The sequence below is a fragment of the Diadema antillarum genome, unplaced genomic scaffold, assembly GCF_040938485.1.
Source record: "Diadema antillarum isolate AM-2024a unplaced genomic scaffold, OU_Dant_1.0 scf00000000, whole genome shotgun sequence".
Lineage (NCBI taxonomy): Eukaryota > Metazoa > Echinodermata > Echinoidea > Diadematoida > Diadematidae > Diadema > Diadema antillarum.
In genome coordinates, this window is record NW_027270889.1 from 45851 (window position 1) to 66760 (window position 20910).

Consider the following 20910-nt stretch of genomic DNA (forward strand, 5'->3'; position numbering starts at 1 on the left):
GAATTTCTGCTTCAACAGCAAATTCTACAATACTCCACAGCCCATAAAAAAGAAAGTAATATATTGATTGGAATATCTGCGCAATTTTGTATACGAATATATGCCAGTTAAGCTCATAATGTTGTGATTATTCAATACACTTATTTTGTCCAAGTTCCCTCTGTTCGCATTTGTATACGACCTTATAGTGGTTAGTAAACTGTTGTATGTATTACATTTATTTTACTGTATATATCTATCTACCCTACAGATCATTTCAAGTAGATGTTAGTGTTTGTTTTTGAATGTAGAATCGTTTTTGTTTTTATTTATGGTTGAATCATCTTTTTGTAACGTTTGTCAAAAACCTGTTAAATGCAATCATAAGGCCTTACTCTGTACAAATTGCACTCAATGGATACACATTAAATGTGGATGTGTCTCTCCTAAGCAGTATAATGATACATCTTATCAGTTCTTTAAGTGGGAATGTCCCAGGTGTCTTTTTCAACAAATGCCATTCTGGAACGCTGATATGAATACTAAATATCAGCAGCCCCACCTGGCTGATTTGTCACAAATGTCATGTGATGATGACTCCTCAAGAATTTCATCTGAATTTCCAAAAAGTAAGGGATTAAAAATTTCGCATATTAATATAAGAAGTTTGAGAAATAAGGTTGATGATTTGAAATTATTTTTGGAGAATAACCCATATGAAATACTTTCAATCTCAGAAACGTGGCTCTGTGAAAGTATATCCAACTCTTTATTACACATAGATGGATATTGTTTTGAAAGGAGGGATAGAGACGAAAAAGGTGGAGGAGTTGGTTGTTTTATAAAAGCTAATATTTCATATGTAAGAAGAAGTGATCTCGAAGACAGTGAGCTGGAAATGATGTGGCTTGAAATAAGACTACAAAATCACAATTCAAAGTTACTTGGTATTGTATATCGCCAGCCAAACAGTGGAAATACATTTTTTAATCGTTTTGAAATAAATTTAGAAAAAGTTAGTGATTTATCAAAGGACATTTTGATACTTGGTGATTTTAACTGCAATATGTTGACAAAGAATAATCTATCGCGGCAAATCTTTGATTTTTGTGATAACATGCAATTTACTCAATTGATCAAAAACCCTACAAGGATAACGCCAAACAGTAAAACTCTCATTGATTTGATTCTTGTTACAAATAATCTAAAATCATTGGAAAATGGCACACAGTCAATGGGAATTAGTGACCACTCATTGGTTTACCTTGTCTTAAAAGAAAAACCGCCAGTATCAAGATGTCCACTGATAACATTTCGTTCGTATAGGCATTTTGATGAAGATGCATTTAAGCAAGACCTCGATATCATACAGTGGGATGATCAGTTTGTGAGAAATGAAAACGTAGAACAGATGTGGCATGTCTTCAAATGTAGAGTAAAAGAGGTCTGTGATCGTCATGCTCCCTACATCACTATAAAAAGAAAGTCTAAAGGGTCACCATGGATAACGAATGAGTATTTGAGTATAGCACGTGATCGTGATTATTTTAAGCGCAAATATGATAAGTATAAAAGTTTGTATTATTGGGAAAAGTATAGAAATATGAGAAATGCAGCAAATGTTCTGAACAAGAAACTGAAACGAAATTATTATAAAAATTTATGTAATAAGAATTGTGATATGAAATCATCATGGAGAGTATTGAAACAATTGTTGCCTAAAAAAGATTGTAGTTCTGAAATCAAGATTGTTTTGAATAATGAAATTATAGAAGAGAAAGAAAAAGTCGCTGAACTTTTTAATAAAGTTTTTAATAATGTACAAAGTGAAATTTTAGGTAATACGGACACCCGAAATCTTAATGCAAATGCATTAAAGACGCTACATCAGACTGAAAATGTATTTAAGTTTGTTGAACTCAAGGAAGAATTTGTATTAAAGGAACTATCTCATCTTGATACGTCTAAAGCAGTTGGAGTTGATGACATACCTCCAAGGTTGCTCAGAATAGCTGCTCCTTACATAGCTGGTGCTTCAACAAAGCTGTTTAATTGTTCATTAGAACATGGCTGTTTTCCGAGCGAGTTTAAGATAGCAAAAATAACTCCTATTCACAAAGGAGGAAATCGAATGCAACTAGGTAATTATAGACCCATCTCCGTGCTGCCAATATTGTCCAAAATTCTTGAGAAAGCTGTGCATACGCAATTATATACATACCTGAACGAACAATCAATGTTAAGCGAATTTCAATCAGGATTTAGACCTGGTCATTCAACTGTCACATGTTTAACCCATATAGTAGAGAAAATTCTTGACAATATGGACAAAGGCAGAGTCACAGGTGCCGTTTTCCTAGATTTGAAAAGGGCCTTTGATCTTATACCTCATCATTTGATTTTTCAAAAAATGTTATGTTACGGCATTAATGGAGTTGAATTGGCGTGGTTTAAGTCATACTTCTTAAATAGGCAACATTGTACTAGCATACAAGGTACCATGAGTAACTATCTCACAGTGAGATCTGGTGTACCACAAGGTTCCATTTTGGGACCGCTGATATTTTGTTTGTATGTCAATGATATTTGTAATCTAAATCTCCATCCGGAGACAAATATCTCTCTGTATGCAGATGACACGGCATTGTTTAATCAGGCAAAGGATCAACAATCATGTGAAAATAATCTGCAAAAAGATTTCAATAATGTAGTTCAATGGTTACAATGCAATGGTATGTGCTTAAATGCAACCAAAACAAAAACGATACTTTTTGGTTATAGGAGAAAAACTCAAAATGATGACATTTCCATCAAATACAGTAGCAATCTGTTAGAATCAGTAGATAAAATCAAGTACCTTGGTGTTACGATTGACAAGCATCTACTATGGTCTTCACACATACATGATATCGTTAAAAAGGTATCAAATACGATTGTTTGTATTCGACGAGTTCAGCATTATTTATCCAAGAGACTTTTAAGAAAGTTATATTACTCGTTGATACTGCCGCATATAGATTATTGTAACAGCGTATGGGGAAATACCTCTAAAGCAAACATCGCAAAATTGCAAAAGTTACAAAATAGGTATGCACGATTAATATTACATGCAGATTATTCCACCCCACAAAGCAACCTTATCAGTATTTTGAATTGGCAAACAGTGCAACAAAGGATTAAGTACCAACAGTGTTTGATGGTTTTTAAAATATTGAATAATATAGCCCCAATGTATTTGAATTCATGTATTAGTAAACGACCAGTATATCATTTTACGCGATATGCTATTAATAGTCCCTTATTTATTCCAAGATGTAAGACAGATTTTAAGGTTCGCACCTTAGCAGTTACCGGAGCAAAACTGTTCAACAAACTACCGTTATTCGTTCAAAACTGTAAATCTTTGCAGTGTTTTAAACAGCAACTTTGGATTTTATTATTTTTGCTTAAGGTCCAGGGTAAGGTGACATGGAAATCACACATACCATATAGGTTATTTCTGTGACCCTGCACGGGAAGGAGTGCGGGTACCTCTTTTGTTTGTTTGTTTGTTTGTTTGTTTGTTTGTTTGTTTGTTTTGTCTATAGCGGTGCCTTGATCATTTTGTTCTACCCGTATTTGCATGTTGAAGGTGATTTCCCCATACCACTTTGTTCTATGAAGGTTTTAAGTACAGATCGTAGACGTGTGACATTTTTGTTTTGTTTTTTAATCTTACTATTTTATACACGCACATGAATGATTGTTATCGTACTGTATGTATACAAAATTATTGTGTATAACACGCGAGCACGTGTATGTGTGTACGCACAGTGTAGGCGCACGGGTAATCACGGAGGTCTCACCTTTCCGCTTGTGTATGTGCATCCCCCATACAGGTACATTATGTGTCATGCATGAGTTCGCTATGCATTTGGAAGTGGAGTGTAAGAAAGTATGGGACGATGTATGAGCGAGTGTGTGTTGTGTGTGTGTTCGTGTGTGCGCACATGTGCGTGTGCGTGTGTGTATGTGTGCATGTGTGTGTGTGTGTGTACATGTGTGTGTGCGCGCGGATGTGTCTGTGCATGTGTGTGTGTCTGTTTGTATGTAAATGTGTGTGAATGTGTGTGTGTGTGTGTGTGTGTAACGGTATACATGTGTGCGTGCGTGCGTGCGTGCGTGTGCGGGAGTAATGGCAGGGTTAGATTTTCGGGTTGGTACACCAACGTGTCTGCGCCAAGTGGCCTGCATTGTGTGTACGTACGTAGGCGTGAGGGTTTGTAATTATTAGTTTTTGTTGGGGGGGGGGGAGGGGATGGGTTATTTCACTTTTATTTTATGTAAAGAAATATATCTATTGAGATGATTTTATTTCATTTTGATTGTGTGGATTATGATAAGTATATTCATGTGTGTAGATTTTAATGTTTTACTGTTCAATAATGTATGAAGATTAACTTTGTGTTATGATGAATGTTTATGTATTTTTATCATGGGCAGGGCTCTCTGGAAGAGCAGGACCTGCTGGTCTTGATGAGACTACCCTGTGGAAATAAAACTGAAATAAATAAATAAAATAAATAAATAAACCTAAAGGTGAACGCCTACATTCTACCGTTTCTTTGACATGTACTACAGTAATTAACATTTTGTACAAGAATAGTCGTGCGCCACGAACAATGTAGTGCGGACGAGATATATGATGTGCTCCTGGGGGGCGTTTCATCAACGAGTTCGTCTGAGTTTTCACCGACAAATTTGCTATCAGCCAATCAGACCAAGGATTTCATTAGCTTTTAACAGTTGTCAGTGTAAATCCTTGCGTCTGATTGGCTGATAGCAAATTTGTCGGTGAAAACTCCGACGAACTCATTGATGAAACGCCCCCCTGATGTCATCACATAATTATTATGCAGTCACACTTGGAAAAACTGTTCACTTCATACACCCAAAAATGCAAGTTATCTTTTTTATATAGCTGATACTGTTTGCTTTCTCCTAGAGTGATTGTTATTATTACAGATAGATTTATGATTTTGATGTGGATGTATAAACCTTAACCGGCACTCACCGACTTCGCAGTCAGAGCCAATGTAGCCATCCTCGCAAATGCAAGTGTACTGAATGCCGTTGTCCTGTGGCGGTACACACATTCCGCCATTCTTACACGGGTTGGTGTCGCAGATAGTTTCGCCGGCACCTGTTTTAAGGTAACAGAAATGGAAAGGGAAGAATCAACATTAGATTAATTTTGGTAATATGGGGTGCAAGATTTTCAAAAGGCAGTTGTGATTAACAACTGGTTGTAAGAGAATTGCAGAATTGCAAACACATGTAATGAAACTTAATCTTTGGTTTAAACCAGTTTGCTGAGAGGTGGTTTCTTCTTTGTCTTGAGATGAAAATTATACAGTGTACTAAAGAAAAGATACAAAATCTCTATCATCACAGTATCTTTGCAATGGTTCAACACGTCAATGTAATTCTATTCCTTGGAATCTGACCTTTTGTGACAGTGGAAACCTTGTCCAGTAGACACCCCGTTGAATTTAGAGGTGGGTTTGATTAGAGCAATTATGCAGAATAAAGTTTTTTATGTAACAGCCGTGTAACGTGATTTTGGCACCACGGCCTTTGGGAAAGCGTCTCACATAAAATATTCTGCTTTTCTTTTGTAATTGATTTTACAATTATCATCGTGTATGTTCCTATTCTTCCTCTTCTTTTTCTTCTACGATCATAATTTTCATTATAAGAACGAATTCAATCATTACCATTATAAGCACCGCGTACTGTAGCAGTAGAAATAGCATCGTCATTATCAGCAGCATCCATATTACTGTATTACATGTATAATGATAGATGTCACAGACTTACTGATTTCGCAGCGATCGCCGCTAAAGATATCACAACATTCACACCGGTACATCCCCTGGCCATTGATGCACGTTCCACCATTGAAGCACGGCTGACTCAAGCACTCGTTGATATCTGTTTCACAGCGCATGACAAAGAAGTGTAAAACCAATGTAAGAGGAGTAGTCATCCCATGCAGTCATTTTTACAACTATTTAGTTACACATGGTAAATTTCCTTTGTTCTAATGTTCTTCAAAATAATGATGCGTTAAACTCTGGTCTGTGTAGTTAGATTGAATAAAAAGGTATTAAATTCTAATCTATCGCAATTCGGGAAAACGCATGGAATTTACATTAAGACTGAATATCGTGCAAGGATAATCATTCACGGAGCTTACCAATATTACAACGATCGCCTGTCCAGCCAGTGGCGCATGTGCATTGAAAATCGTCACCGTTCACTTGGCAAGTTCCTCCATTGGCGCACGGGGAGTCGTCGCAAGGACCACTTTCAGCTACGTCTAAACATGAAAATGAGTGGATCATCGTCATCTAAGGGGCTTCCTCGAAATTGTATTGTAAACTTAGTGTAATGATCACGATAACTGCCCGTTTTTTCAAGCAACCAGTAAACAACAGATTTCACACTGATGTTATTCAATACTTCAAATTCACGTAACAGAGGAAATTTCGGAACGTTCACAAGTAATTTACTGTCAGTACCTCCTGTGTATCTGTAAGTGATACTCGTATTGTTCCGACTCCTTCCTCCTCTTCTATCAAAACCCAAATAACTATTTTTTTTATGTGTGTGTGTGTGTGTGTGTGTGTGTGTGTGTGTGTGTGTGTGTGTGTGATGCTGCCTCGTGCTACCTTCAGAGAATACTTTCACATCATTTTCCAAGTTCCTTCATTGTTTCTACTTGAACTAATTGTACTACAACTCCCACTTCTCCCATTAATTTACTAATACAGCCACAATAATATTCCTCAACTATGATATTATTCTTTTCACAGCTGCGTTTACTGTCACAACTACTTCAGCTACCATCTCTACCCCTATACGTCATTACTTTCACAATTCTTCTATTTTTACTACAATTGTGACCAGTACGAGTCACGACTTCTACCATTTTATTCTGAGACGGAAACAAGAAAATCAAACGAGTGGTAACATTATACATCGCAATACGACGGATCCCCTCAAACAGCTCTCCATAATTAAAAGCCAAGTGTCTTTTACGCGTCTTTTTATGGTGAAGTTTATGTTTTACGGTTACATGGTTCAGTTCAGCGCAGTTCATTTAGTTTTATTTCATGGCCTTGGGCATACTCACTAACGACCAAACACGCATCATCTGCAAAGCCCTCTGGACAGAGACAGGTAAACCCGCTTAGATCGCTGAAACACTGGGTGTTCTCCGGACACGGGCTGCTGGCACAAAAGTTGATCTCTGAAATATGCGAGAAACAGATGAGCGATTATTTGATTCATAGGCCTTTCTTGAATCAGACATCATGACTTACTTCTGGGGGCTTTCGACAATGCACATAAAATGAATTAATGCGTGCTTTAAATATTGTACTGCAATGCACTGGCACATAGTAATTGTCAATGTTTATCATAACGTCAGCAGTGAATATTCAATTCATGAAACACGTGAGTAGTGAATATTTTTACTTCGTTCCATTTCTAACTATGAAGTAAGCTTGATCGTGTTGATGCACTTAGTAATTGGCTCATAATATTGTTAGGGTCTCTATTGAAGAAAGAAAACAGTGGTTGATAAAGACGTCATACCGATTACAGTTTCGCACAAGATTCCGGTGTAATATCGATCGCATAGACAGTCAAAGCGATTGACACCGTTGACACATGTTCCTCCATTCAGACACGGGTTGCTGGTGCATTCGTCAACAAGATCTGTTTGCAGATGAAACGAAATGTCAAAGGCAATATGAATGATGACTCCGAAAGAATGTATGTGAAAGTGACAACAGGTCAAGTGTTTCTCACTTTTAGGGAATAAGAAACATTGTAAATTCATGAGAACAATGCAGTGATGTCACAAACCAGGGATTAATTTTTCTCTTCCCACGTCATCTTGACTCTCGCTCTCTATTGAATTCGGTGTGATTCTAATTGACAATCTAAGTAGGAAAACCAGGTATGATGTTTTTTCATCTCAAGCATATCACCAGGTTTCGAATTTACATAAAGAATAATAGACTCATCTCGGTTTATGGTCCACCATGGATGCGTTTACATTCTGCACATCATATACTAACAAATTACATTATCTTGTGATATTCTACAGATGAGGGACTGATTCCGGAATTTGCCATAGCACCCTCTCTTAGATTTACATTTTTGATATCATAATCAAATACCATAAATCAAAGTAATCTCATTGACTCTCTGCTCGATTCTCACTGAAAGTTACGATTGCCCAATGCTGTTCTTTGGAGAGCCACCAAACTGTAAGTAGTAATCAGTCAAGTCAATTGAGATCGAGTTATCAGACTGGGCGATGTGTGAAAGCATCTTGAAGGGAATGCTATTTTCCAGTGAAAGAATCTTTTTTGATGTTGTAATTTGCACTCAACGGGAACACTTCCACTCTTTCCAATCGAAGGGTCACCAGCAGGTGTGACGTGGAAGAGTTGGCATAATCCCAACTTACCGGCATTGTCAACGACCGTATAGGTGACTCTGAAGCCGGCCTCTGTTTTGCTCCCGTCTGAAGTAAACAGCGTCCACACCAAGTTGTCTGTCGTTAGGAAAGAAGGCGGCAACTCGAAGCCCGACGCGTACACCACGCGCGAGCCGAGATCACTGACGTCCAACCCGTTGCCAACGGACACGTAGTCGTAGTTGATTTCGGTGCCCATTGCGTCGAAGGAGACGAGGATGTGGCTGCCTGGAGGAGTGGTAACGTACCACAGGCAGTAGCGATTGTTGTCGTAGTTGGCCGGGTAGTTGGGAGAGCTCAGGGTGAGTTGACGGTCGGCTGTGAGGGTGTAGTTTCGACTGCAGCTGCCAGCTATAGATGCACGAAAGAGTATATGACTAATATGATAACTTCCTCACGCTCTGATATCCTATAATCAGATCTGTCGATCTTGGCCTTGGCCCCCACAAACATCATCACAAGATATCAATATCATTCGAATGCAAATCGCAAATTTAAAGTGATATCCTCACGGCAGACATTCGTTAAAAAACTTGGTCAGTATCATAACATATTAAGGCTATACCATGTATTCTACCCTCTCTAAATTTGTCAAATCGAAATGCAGTCGTCTGTTTGCGAATGTTTTCACTTCATATATTCATGGTTAGAATAGAATCTCAGATCCGGAGGATGCAATACTCATAAGCACATTCTTATTGCATTAATTTATGCAATAATGTAGACAAATTGTGCGAATAAGATCTCCGTCTCATATCGACGTTATTGCATTGCCTTTGTGAAGAATCACCATCTAATTTGCCTTTTCCACTTATGTTGTAATTTCTGCCTTTCCGAACCGTTCCTGAATCAGAACACAGAACCATCTAAAAGATACATTCAAAAGGTCTAGAGTAGCACAGGGCACTAAAACGGATGGGAAATGGTTCCGGGATATAGAGAACTTACCGAGTTCACATCGGTCGCCACCCCACTCCACGGGGCACTGACAGATGAAGCCGTTGACTTCGTCTATGCAGGAGCCACCATTTAGACAGGGGTTGCTCGCACATTCGTTGATGTCTTGAAAAAAAAAAGAGATGTTAAATTCAGAGGTCACATTCGAGTGTGTTCTCTCCCTCCATTCACAATCAAAACCACCGACGACATCATATCATATGACTTCTTTGTCGTCACTCTCAATCACATATTAAAGATTCTTTGTCAAATACATCACTTCTACTTTTTATGTGTTTCTGGATACATGAGTTGGAATTCTGGAATCTTGTAAAGAGATGACACTTTGTCTTCTTAGATTTCTGAGGAAACTAATCAATTACAGTTGTAACTACACTGAGCATGAATTCATACTTGCAGAAGGCAGTTTGATATCTGTAAATCTTAAAAGACAGGATTGTGTTAGGAAAGAGTCACCTAATGCCAAAAAAATAAAATAAAACATTTTGTGTGTGTCCTCTACCATGTCAGGATTGTTGCTGAAAAAGCAATGAGACATTTATTTATTGAAACAGCTGAACTCAGTTTGGCCAAAACAAACAAACAAACAAACAAACAAACAAACAAACAAACAAACAAACAAACAAACGCTGGAGCTAGAGGAGCAAACTAATACAATTTTGTGCTTATTCGGAGAACAGACAATCTCTATACATACTTACTCTCATCACAAAGTATTCCTCGGTAACCAGGGGCACAGGAGCAGGTGAAACTATTAACAGCATCTACGCAGTCACCAAAAACACAAGGGTTGCTGTCGCATTCGTTGATTTCTGTGGCAAAATATAACAGATTGTGATATCTCAAACTGTATTCCCTCTGTATATTCCTCAGATTTCATGTGGTACCTTTTCTGGCTTATCGCGAAGGACAGACACACAATATACTTGTTACGTAGGCAAACTTGCGGAATGACAAGGCAACGTGAGAATATTTACAGGGATAACGTGTGGATCAGTGAGTATTTTGCGTACTTTTTGAGATGAAAAACGGACTGAAAACATCTTAATCACCGTAGATTTCCTACGGAACGTTGATATCATTGCATTGCTTTCTTTTTTTTTTGATTGATATTAATCGAAATATATGAAGAAACCCCAGTCTTCATTCAGGAAAACATGTCCAACAAACTAAAATTGGTTGAGCCCATACATGTTAGTCACTCTATTTTTTGATACCATATATGTGGTATACAATTGGCGTTACAATTTGTAATCATGTAAGGATGGGGAGGAGATGTAACCAACAGCAGTATATATTATGTAGATTACCTGTATCACAGAGATTCCCAGTCCAGCCTGATAAACAGATGCAAGAGAATCCATTCACCATGTCAACGCATATTCCTCCATTCTGGCAAGGGTTCTGTTCACAGTCGTTGATATCTAGAGGGAAATAAATATGTCACATTATTTTCATGACATTTCCAAGTGAAGGATTTAGATTCAAAAGTTCTTGTTACTAAAGACATGTCGAGTGTAGAAATCTTGGGCTGTCCAATGCGGCATCAGTACTGAAGCCATTAGCGAAACTCTGTCGTATCTGCGTGGGCTGTTTCATTGCAGTAAAGAAAATCATTCGGTGTGACGACTCGAATCGAATTCATAGTTTCGACTCAAGACGTTACGAATGTTTAACGAGCGACAAATCAAATAGGCCATCATTCTTGTACGTAGACTCAGTGCTAATCAAAAGGATCCGATCCCCGAGATTTCGGCGGGTGATAGTGTTTACATTAACGACATACGCTGATAATGAGCTTTGGTGTACTGGAAACTTTAAAAAAACTAGATATATCGCTACGGCGACTGATATGCCTCCTCCATAATGCATGGTTCTCCTAATAGGTCTATAGTACAATGTCTTGACAATGTGTGATGACAGTTTCAAACAATTGACAAAATATTAAAATGACAGGTTTGACACAAATGTGCTAAATGTTCACTTTCCTAGAACTAGGTTCAATTGGATGAATGATTAAAATGTCAGAGTGCAGGTATTTGGGGAACTGATGATTTTTACTTGACTTTTGACCCTTTTATAAGTTTATGCATTGAGTAATTTTTCAAGGTATTGAGAAAAAGTATAATTTCAGTATCAAATGGGAAAATAGCATTATCTAAACCTGGCCTTTGACCTTTGACCTCACAGTTCCAAAGAGAATCACTGTTAGGTTGAACATGCATAAATATGTAAGTTTCATGATGATACCTTGAGTTACTTTTGAGATATGGAGGAAAAAGTGCAATTCAGCACTTTCACTTGACCTTTTACCTTTTGACCTTTGACCTTTTGGCAAGAAACTTCCCACAGAATATATATTGGGTAATACATGTATACATCAAGTTAAAAAAAACCTTCATTCATTGCATAAATATAAGGAAAGTAGTGATATTTTGAGGAGTTGACCTTGACCTTTGACCCCCCTGACCTATGACCCATGACCCCCAACTTCCCTAGATAATCACTGCCCATCGGCACAAGCATATATACTAAGTTCCATGAAGATACCTTGAACCATTTGCGAGATATGGAGAAAAACATGAAATTTCAATTTTTTTTCACAAAATAACCTGTGACCTTTGACCTTTTGTTGTGTAATAATACACAAAGTTATCACTACCCCCTCCCATTCTATTGATGACTGGATATACACCACCAGTTCACCTCCACCAGTCAATGACCCCTACCAATACTCTCCACCTCATCCAGTGAGTCATCGACCTTCATCATCCCTTGGGTACTTCTAGCCCCACCTAATTTACGACCAGGCTAAGCCAAACCTAAACATCCTGCCGTTCCCCCATTGATTACTTAGAATTGTTGTTCATTCCAAATCCAAGAATACTACCTCCTTTATAAAACTAGTCCCGCCTTTGTTCCTATAACAACCAAAGTTTTGCCCAATTAAAACCCCTCTTTAACATGAAGACTCCACCCCATTCATCCATTCATAGTGTGTAACCAACAGTGTAATACTCATGATTGAATGTATGAAGTGAATTACAAGTTGTAGAACATGCAGAGAAGAAGACTTGGATTCTGACGCTCGAAGAGAGAGGATCGCCTCCAAAACGCCTCTCAAGTAAAGCACACGTATGGAAACTCAAATGAACTGTGTCGAAACTCATTTTTACTATGATGTGTACCTCTCAGAATTAATATCAACCGATCCCAAGTAGCAAAACATCCGCTACACAACATGGTGGAGAATCCGGCTTAATTGGAATAATTCATCACAAAAACATTGGGGAGAATCCAGTTTCTTTGACTTGACTGCTACGAGAACAAGGAAACACTGCTGATCAACATCAGCTGCTGCTAAGCAAAACAAAGTTGTGGAGAACTGCTATCTATAACCAGTAAAGGGAGCAAAGTTTCATCTTCCCAGGACCAGTAAATTTTTGTCTTGCTGTACTGTGGACGTCAAAGACTAATTGACGAAACTTATCATTGCACAATTTGCCAGCTCTGTAACAACCCTTCAGTAGACCCGCTGGATCAACATTTATGATATTTAGCAACCACCCGTTTTGCCTGACTGAACTTAAATTTCGACAAAACACTGCCATGACGAATCATCCACCAGAACTGAAGATGATTGATACCGACGACCTAGACAACGAACTACCCCTATTACTACAGGATTGACAGACTGATCACCCCACCGCTGATGACAGCCAGACCTACCAGACGACGTCCATGATGTATGTTTCCGCGACCACGGCTGCACAACACGGACATCGCCAACTAGCATCGACACGCGAAATAATCTACTCAACCCCAACAACGGACAACAACTAGCGCGACCCACAGCAATTTCGTAGATTGACACTTGGAATGACTGATTCATCCCTGAAATTGATTTTCTGTACAGTGACACTTTGATTAGAACATACTTATTTCTTTTTTCTTTTTTGTAAATTTTACCTTCTTTCGACACATCCTCGGCATGCTATGTGTCAACATTTGTCAAATCCTTTATTATGACCGGTAAGTGAAACACAATTTCATTGTTCCAATTTGAATGAGAGCGAGCACAAGAGTGGAATATGGAGTATACACTGCCTATTTAGAATTTGGCTAGATTATTGACACTCTGCACTAACTTCTATACCATTGGATGCTGCACTCACTAGAGATAAACTCAATGGTATAATTTAACTCTCTTTTTCAACAATCAAGAGTTTCTCATTCTGTTATTATAAAAAAAAATCACTACCAGCATGGTTCAACAACATGCAAAACTATATCCTTTCATTTTCACCATGTAACAATGACATAAAATGTGTCCTACCATAAAACTAACAGACCCAATCACGTTTCCACTGAACCCAGACTCGACGACAGACAGAATGAAATGCAATGTGCCCCCAAGGACCATTGCCGAGAGAAACAGTACTTGAACCGTTCACCCCTAACACTCCTGACCATACATAAATTGTATACATGGATATTGTAGCTGGACAGCTCAAAACAAAATGATATCGACAAGACCCCCCCCCCCCCCCCCCCAAAAAAAAAAAAAAGAGACAAGACAGGTTGACCAGTTCATGACAGCCTCCACAAGCAAAATTAACATTACTTCATCTACAGTACAGGTTGGACATAAGATAATACAAGGATACTATACACACCCATTGTAATTCAAAGAGAAAACCATAGAAGACTGACCAATTCTCGTGATGATTGTATATTATGTAAATAGTCTCATTTTTCTCTTATTTTCAAGTAGCACAGAGTTCCAGGCGAACTAAAAAATCGTATTCTTATGTGACCATGTTATGTTATGTTATATTGTTATGTTATGTAACTTCCTTTTAGTGTGAAACAAAGGTTATGTTAGGATAGTCATCCTATCCATTAAATGTTGACTACGATTATATCTTTTGCAAGACAGTATGTTCAGTTTTGAACGATATTAATCATTATGTGGCATCAATTTGATGTGTAACGAGCTTGAATGACTCGTTTAAATGATACTAACAAGTTTGAAAGTACTTGTTCAATCGTTCGTCAATTTGACATTAGTATGGAAGAGTATGGAAGGAAACCTTTGCTTAACAGGATAGGATTGATGGTGAATTTATTCTATGTTGATACCTCAAAATGAAGTATATGGGCCCCTCTTAACATAGACGCTATCAATACCTTGAGTATACCTGTTGACCTTCCACCATATTGATGAGATATTCAGTAGCCTATGTTTGATGAAATTTGAAGTTATTTCAGCATACTCTTTTGTGAAAGATTTGATCAAGTATCTAGTTCAATGTGGATTGATGGATGACATTTGACTCAATTTGATTGTTTCTAGTAATATACATGTGACATGACAAGTTTGAAAGTACTTGTCATGAACGATAATTGTTTCATTAAGTGAACATTCATTTACTTGCAAGTTGAGATTATACTTGTTAGAATTAAAGCAAGCTTGAAAGTGCTTGTTTCCACGTTCATTTCATGTTTTAATTTTTATCAATTGGGAAATTTGCATATATGATTAAATAGGAAAGGTTTGTAAGCCATGACATTCTATGATAGTCCTTCAAAATTGAATGACATTTTGCCTGGATCATATACTTGACTTTTATTCCTTGAGCGTTCCTATTATCTTCCCAATGATTTTATTACGAAGACATATGTATGGATAGTGCATTAGATACAAGCACTCAAGGTTGTTATTTGGATCAGATTGTTTATCGCACTACACAGAATAATGACCAGCGAATTGTTTTTACTCTGTTTTGTGTTACATGAATTGCCATTGTTTTATGATAGGCAAGATCACATTAATGATTTGTCTACAGTGCATAAGTCTGCACAACATTTTGTAAATACATGTATTATTATAGTGCATAAGTCTGCACAATCTAATTTGACTTGCTTTAAATCTATATCCTCAAAATGGTAAAGACATTATTGAATATGATATCTTAATTTGGTAACTTGAATAGTTCCCAAAATACAAACAAGACAAGGATATTTCACTCAATGGTAAAATAAGTTCATGTATCATACACCTCCTCGGCATGACTAAGTCTTTTAAGCAGAACTTAAAGAAGAACTTAAATGTCTTCATCGTGCATTTCATATACAGTTATTGGTTTAATTGATTTAATTGTAAATTATTATTGTAGGGATTTGAGAAAGAGAGAAAGTATGAAAGAGTTTGGAACTATGATAAACGGTTTCACAAGCATGTTTTGTACATGGTCAATCGCCTTTAATTTTGTCACCCAGTATTGATACTGCTTTATCGTGTGTAAACCCATTCCCCCTCCAAAAAAAAAAAAAATAAGAGAGGAGTCTTAATTTCCAAACAAAAGGGATGTTGTGTAATAATACACAAAGTTATCACTACCCCCTCCCATTCTATTGATGACTGGATATACACCACCAGTTCACCTCCACCAGTCAATGACCCCTACCAATACTCTCCACCTCATCCAGTGAGTCATCGACCTTCATCATCCCTTGGGTACTTCTAGCCCCACCTAATTTACGACCAGGCTAAGCCAAACCTAAACATCCTGCCGTTCCCCCATTGATTACTTAGAATTGTTGTTCATTCCAAATCCAAGAATACTACCTCCTTTATAAAACTAGTCCCGCCTTTGTTCCTATAACAACCAAAGTTTTGCCCAATTAAAACCCCTCTTTAACATGAAGACTCCACCCCATTCATCCATTCATAGTGTGTAACCAACAGTGTAATACTCATGATTGAATGTATGAAGTGAATTACAAGTTGTAGAACATGCAGAGAAGAAGACTTGGATTCTGACGCTCGAAGAGAGAGGATCGCCTCCAAAACGCCTCTCAAGTAAAGCACACGTATGGAAACTCAAATGAACTGTGTCGAAACTCATTTTTACTATGATGTGTACCTCTCAGAATTAATATCAACCGATCCCAAGTAGCAAAACATCCGCTACACAACACTTTGACCCTGTGACCCTAAAATCCACACAAAGTATTATCCCCCAAGGATATACCCTCATACCAAGTTTGATGTAAAACCACCACACGGTTCTTGAGATATCGACAAAAACAAAACGGGACGGACGGACGGACGGACGACCCGAAAACATAATGCCTCCGGCCACTTCGTTGCGGAGGCATAAAAATAAGATTTACAGACACTACGTATAGTCATTGATGGTATCTTGGTAAACTTAAGCATAATTACAACAACAACAACAAAGAACAATTCAATTAAAAATCTGACCGCATGTCTGCGGCGATTACAAAATAGCACGATGAAAGTGGTAGAATATCGTAAGGTGGTAGAATTCGGTTTCGATCGTGCTTACTTGTTTCACATCGTATCCCCGTGAAACCCGCTGCACATTCGCAGGTAAAAGCATTGTCTCCATCAGTGCAGGTTCCTCCATTGAGACACGGATCACCGGAGCAGTCATCTCCCTCTGTTCAAACAAATACACGTAAATACAGATGATAAGCCAATGTCATGATAATTATATACGAACTCTCTACAGGTATTTCGCCAATGTGTTGACAAAATAAAAAAATGAGAATATCAATGAAAGGAAAAAAATAAAAGGAAATGTGCGTTGTACGTAAATATTGTTGGTAGGATTTTAAATCTTCTCTTACCATGCTTACAAAGATTGTACATAGATTGTACCTTGATTGCCTCTGCAGAAGACTCCATGACCTTTAACCACTGTCTTTGATCGTACTTTATGCAGCACTTCGTGGTATTGGGAGAAAAACATTCAATTCCTTACAAAGTGACAACTGGAGGGCACTACCTCTTGATACAGAAAGTGAAAGTACTGGCACGATTCATCACACTCACCAATCTGGCACCTCTCTCCGGAAAACCCGGTCAAACAGCGACACTGGAAGCGATTCTCCAGGTTGTCACACGTCCCGCCGTTCAGGCAGGGTTGACTGGAACACTCGTCAATATCTGGAAGGAAACATTTAAGCTGCGTTATGGCATTTTATCATGTTGTGTGACCAAACATATATATTCTATTACCATGTGATGTAGTATGTATTCGTGGGAACTAAATCATGACTAGTCCTAACATCTATAAATTCCATTCTTGTATAAATCTTATATTCTTGTTAATTTCTCTTTTTTTCATTCGTAACATCAACGTGATAGACATTGTAGACAAGAATGAGAACATACATCTCATGAAATTATGGCATACGTCTTAACGTGTCCCGGTTTGGTAATGAGTTAATGCTTTGCAAATCACGGAAATGGTTCTGTTATTAATAACCCCATTATGATTCGCACCTTCGTCGCAAAGGTCTCCAGTCCAGCCAGACCTGCAGTCGCAGATGAATCCATTGACTTCGTCCATACATTCCCCGTTTACACAAGGGTTGCTGGCACATTCGTCGATGTCTATTCAAGAAAAAGAAACGAGGACCAGTGGTGAGTTCTGAACAGCTGACATGATTACGATACAAGACAAATTAGATATCATTTAAATGTGTTATCTCTTTCTGCAGAAAGTAAGAACTTTTCAGCCATTTCAGAAGTTAGTCAACTCTAAAACATTGACAGCTCTCATGCAAATTAATCGACTGCAATTGCCACTTTGGAAATTTCATGACCAGGCACTATATAACCACTGTACAAGGAAGAGATGTGTTCAAGACTTGTACAGATAGCAGGACAAACGGAAGGATGAGTTACGATATTTGGCAATATTCAAGTTTTTTTAATCAATTATTGGTTTGTTGCATTGATTTAATTGTATAGTACATCCAATGGCAAGTAAATGTCCACATACGGACCAAAAACGACTCTGAATATGAAGAAGAACAAACAGCGAAAAAGTAAAAAGAAGCAGATACTATGGGTATGATGTAACGCAGGGATCAAATCCTATGAACTCACTGATTTGACACTCCACACCGGTATATCCTGGAAGACAGGAGCACAGGTAGCCGTTCTGCCGGTTGGTACACGCCCCACCGTTTTGGCACGGTTCGCTGAGGCATTCGTTAATGTCTGAGGGTGAGATATACACATGACGGTATGGTCAATGAAATAGAGAACCCGATACAATCTTTCTTTTATTTCTAGTCAACTTGAAATTGATATTCACATATAAGAGTACATTGATAATATAAAACTCATTTACCCAATGTCGATCCACGCTCTTTTAAGAAGGTATTATGTGCAATTACATAATGTCGAAAGACAATCATTTAATCAACCAGCTTGCGCATGTTACATCTCTTGTCTCTGTTCTTGTGACAAACCTCAAATAGGTACACATTGTTCAAGTAAATAAAGTAACTTTCAATTTACCAAGAAGGCAGTGAGGGCCATTCCAGCCTGAAGTGCAGAAACACGTGTATCCTCCGATTTCATCTTGGCAAGTACCATTATTCCCACATGGATTACTGGCACATTCATCCACAGCTATATGGGGAAAGGAAGATCAATTATGATTCATGTTACTACAGTACCTAAGGTAAAATTCAAATATGAGCGATTTGAATGTTGGATTCATCATGGGTGAGGTATAAATGCACAGAGTATAATTATGGGTTAAACAAATGTGACCCACCTCGTGTATGCGATTTTCTCGCCAATCAACCAATGATTTAATTCCTTTGATTCTATCATGCATGCTGTCCACGTTTTGCCAAGCTATTCTTTCTAATAGCAATACCCTGGCCTTTTCAGAAAGAGGCCCATAATATGTTTTAATTGCACATTATGCCTGCTGAATGATATATGCGCAAAAAACATAGTAAACAGCTATGTGTATAAACAAAAAGTAATAGTTTGCCTATTCAGTACACGATGATAGCATCTCAAAAGAATATTTCGTGTAGCAAATATGGCTGTTTAGTGATTTTATGTTGTCATTTTCATTTCTCCCTTTTTCTTTTTGCAATGTTATAAATAAAATTGGTTAGACGTCAGCCCTACACTATGGATATTCCAATTCATGTTCTCCTTTAATGGCAGAAAGTTCCTACCCTAACCCCAGTGTACATTTACTTTCTGCACATTTGTCATAAAAATAATCACAACACTTCATCGTACTCACATAATTCGCATCGGGGTCCAGTCCAAATATTAGTACAGCGGCATGTGTATTCGTTGGCGCCATTTATGCAGGTCCCTCCGTTTTGGCAAGGGGAACTGTGACACTCATCGAAATCTGGAAGAGTATAGACAATTCATTAAATTTATTGATATTTCCCTCACTCATCACTTCTAATATAGGCCTACACTGGCTGGTGAGCATCAGCAGTAAGAATTATTACTTAACTGGCAATCACTTCAGTTGATCGATGTTTTGATTAGAAATGGTAAATGATTTTCATAATTCAATCAAGATGTGTTGATCAATTTCTAAAGGAATATTGTGTGTTGCCAGGCAATAAAATGAGTACAAAAAAGTCTAAAAATCTTAAAGATACTCTTAATTGCTTACATGCACACACACTAAAATTTGCAACCACGTAGGGAGAGTTAATACTCTAGGTGAATGGATGATTATTCATGCATAAGTATATCATAAAAGTATAAGATGTACAAGAAAGGAATCGAAAAATCTTAATGCCATATTTATCATCACGTCGACTGGTGACTTCCAAAGCAAAAAACACTATCAAAATACCACAACAAAAGTTAATCTGAACGATTTATGATATAAGGTGGTGATAGATCATTGGTCACAACCTGAATATTCCATTATTAAAAGTATCGAGCAATGATGGCCCCGTATGCCTTCCATTACCTTCTCCGCAAGTTACGCCGGTCCATCCCGAAGCGCAGATACACGAAAACGAGTTGTCTCCCTCCACACAAGTTCCATTGTTTTCGCATGGCTCGCTCCTGCATTCACTCAGACCTGAAGAAAGGAAAAGTTACTTGAATTCCTACTGCCAAAAACAAAACACTGGCCCTGTCACATTTCTCAATGCACTTCTGGTGAATATGTCATTTAACTGACTGCGATTGTCAAGCGTGTGTATGCATACTAATCAGAATCTGGACCAGGTTATATGTTTTGCAAAATCAAGACATCATAGTAATGAAAGTACTAAGTTTGATAAGTGAGTACGAATACTTACATAATCGTCAAGAAAACTGATACTCAACTATTACAGTGCATAATATTGTATAACGCAACTATCGTCGAAATTAAATTAAATCATTCTACTGTAAAAAACATGGTCCTAGTTACAAAGGTATTAGAAATTGTAGGAATAATTTCTTCGAAAGAAAGTCACCTTCACACACTTAACCGATAATTTATAATATGCATCCCAAAATATTCAATATCAGATAAACCGAAGGGAAACAAAAACTAAATTCCCAACCAAGCTTATACCGTGTCAGCAGAGTAAATAAAAAAAAAAAACAGCAACAGAAGTATCGACTGGTT

At 37.8% G+C, this 20910-nt stretch overlaps 1 protein-coding gene across 1 annotated transcript in view; it reads right to left on the bottom strand.

Annotated features, from left to right (window-relative positions):
- The window catches only part of LOC139724970 (uncharacterized), a 54066-nt gene that overhangs the window by 4882 nt on the left and 28274 nt on the right, over nt 1–20910 (bottom strand). The window contains exons 29-44 of the mRNA XM_071639401.1: nt 20260–20373; nt 19564–19677; nt 18813–18926; nt 18396–18509; nt 17787–17897; nt 17334–17447; nt 16825–16938; nt 10780–10893; nt 10171–10281; nt 9461–9574; nt 8504–8863; nt 7621–7743; nt 7157–7273; nt 6218–6340; nt 5839–5952; nt 5033–5161 (exon numbers count right to left, since the gene is read on the bottom strand). Of these exons, the coding sequence (XP_071495502.1) occupies nt 5033–5161; nt 5839–5952; nt 6218–6340; nt 7157–7273; nt 7621–7743; nt 8504–8863; nt 9461–9574; nt 10171–10281; nt 10780–10893; nt 16825–16938; nt 17334–17447; nt 17787–17897; nt 18396–18509; nt 18813–18926; nt 19564–19677; nt 20260–20373 (2100 nt within the window). The remainder of the gene's footprint in view (nt 1–5032; nt 5162–5838; nt 5953–6217; nt 6341–7156; nt 7274–7620; nt 7744–8503; nt 8864–9460; nt 9575–10170; nt 10282–10779; nt 10894–16824; nt 16939–17333; nt 17448–17786; nt 17898–18395; nt 18510–18812; nt 18927–19563; nt 19678–20259; nt 20374–20910) is intronic.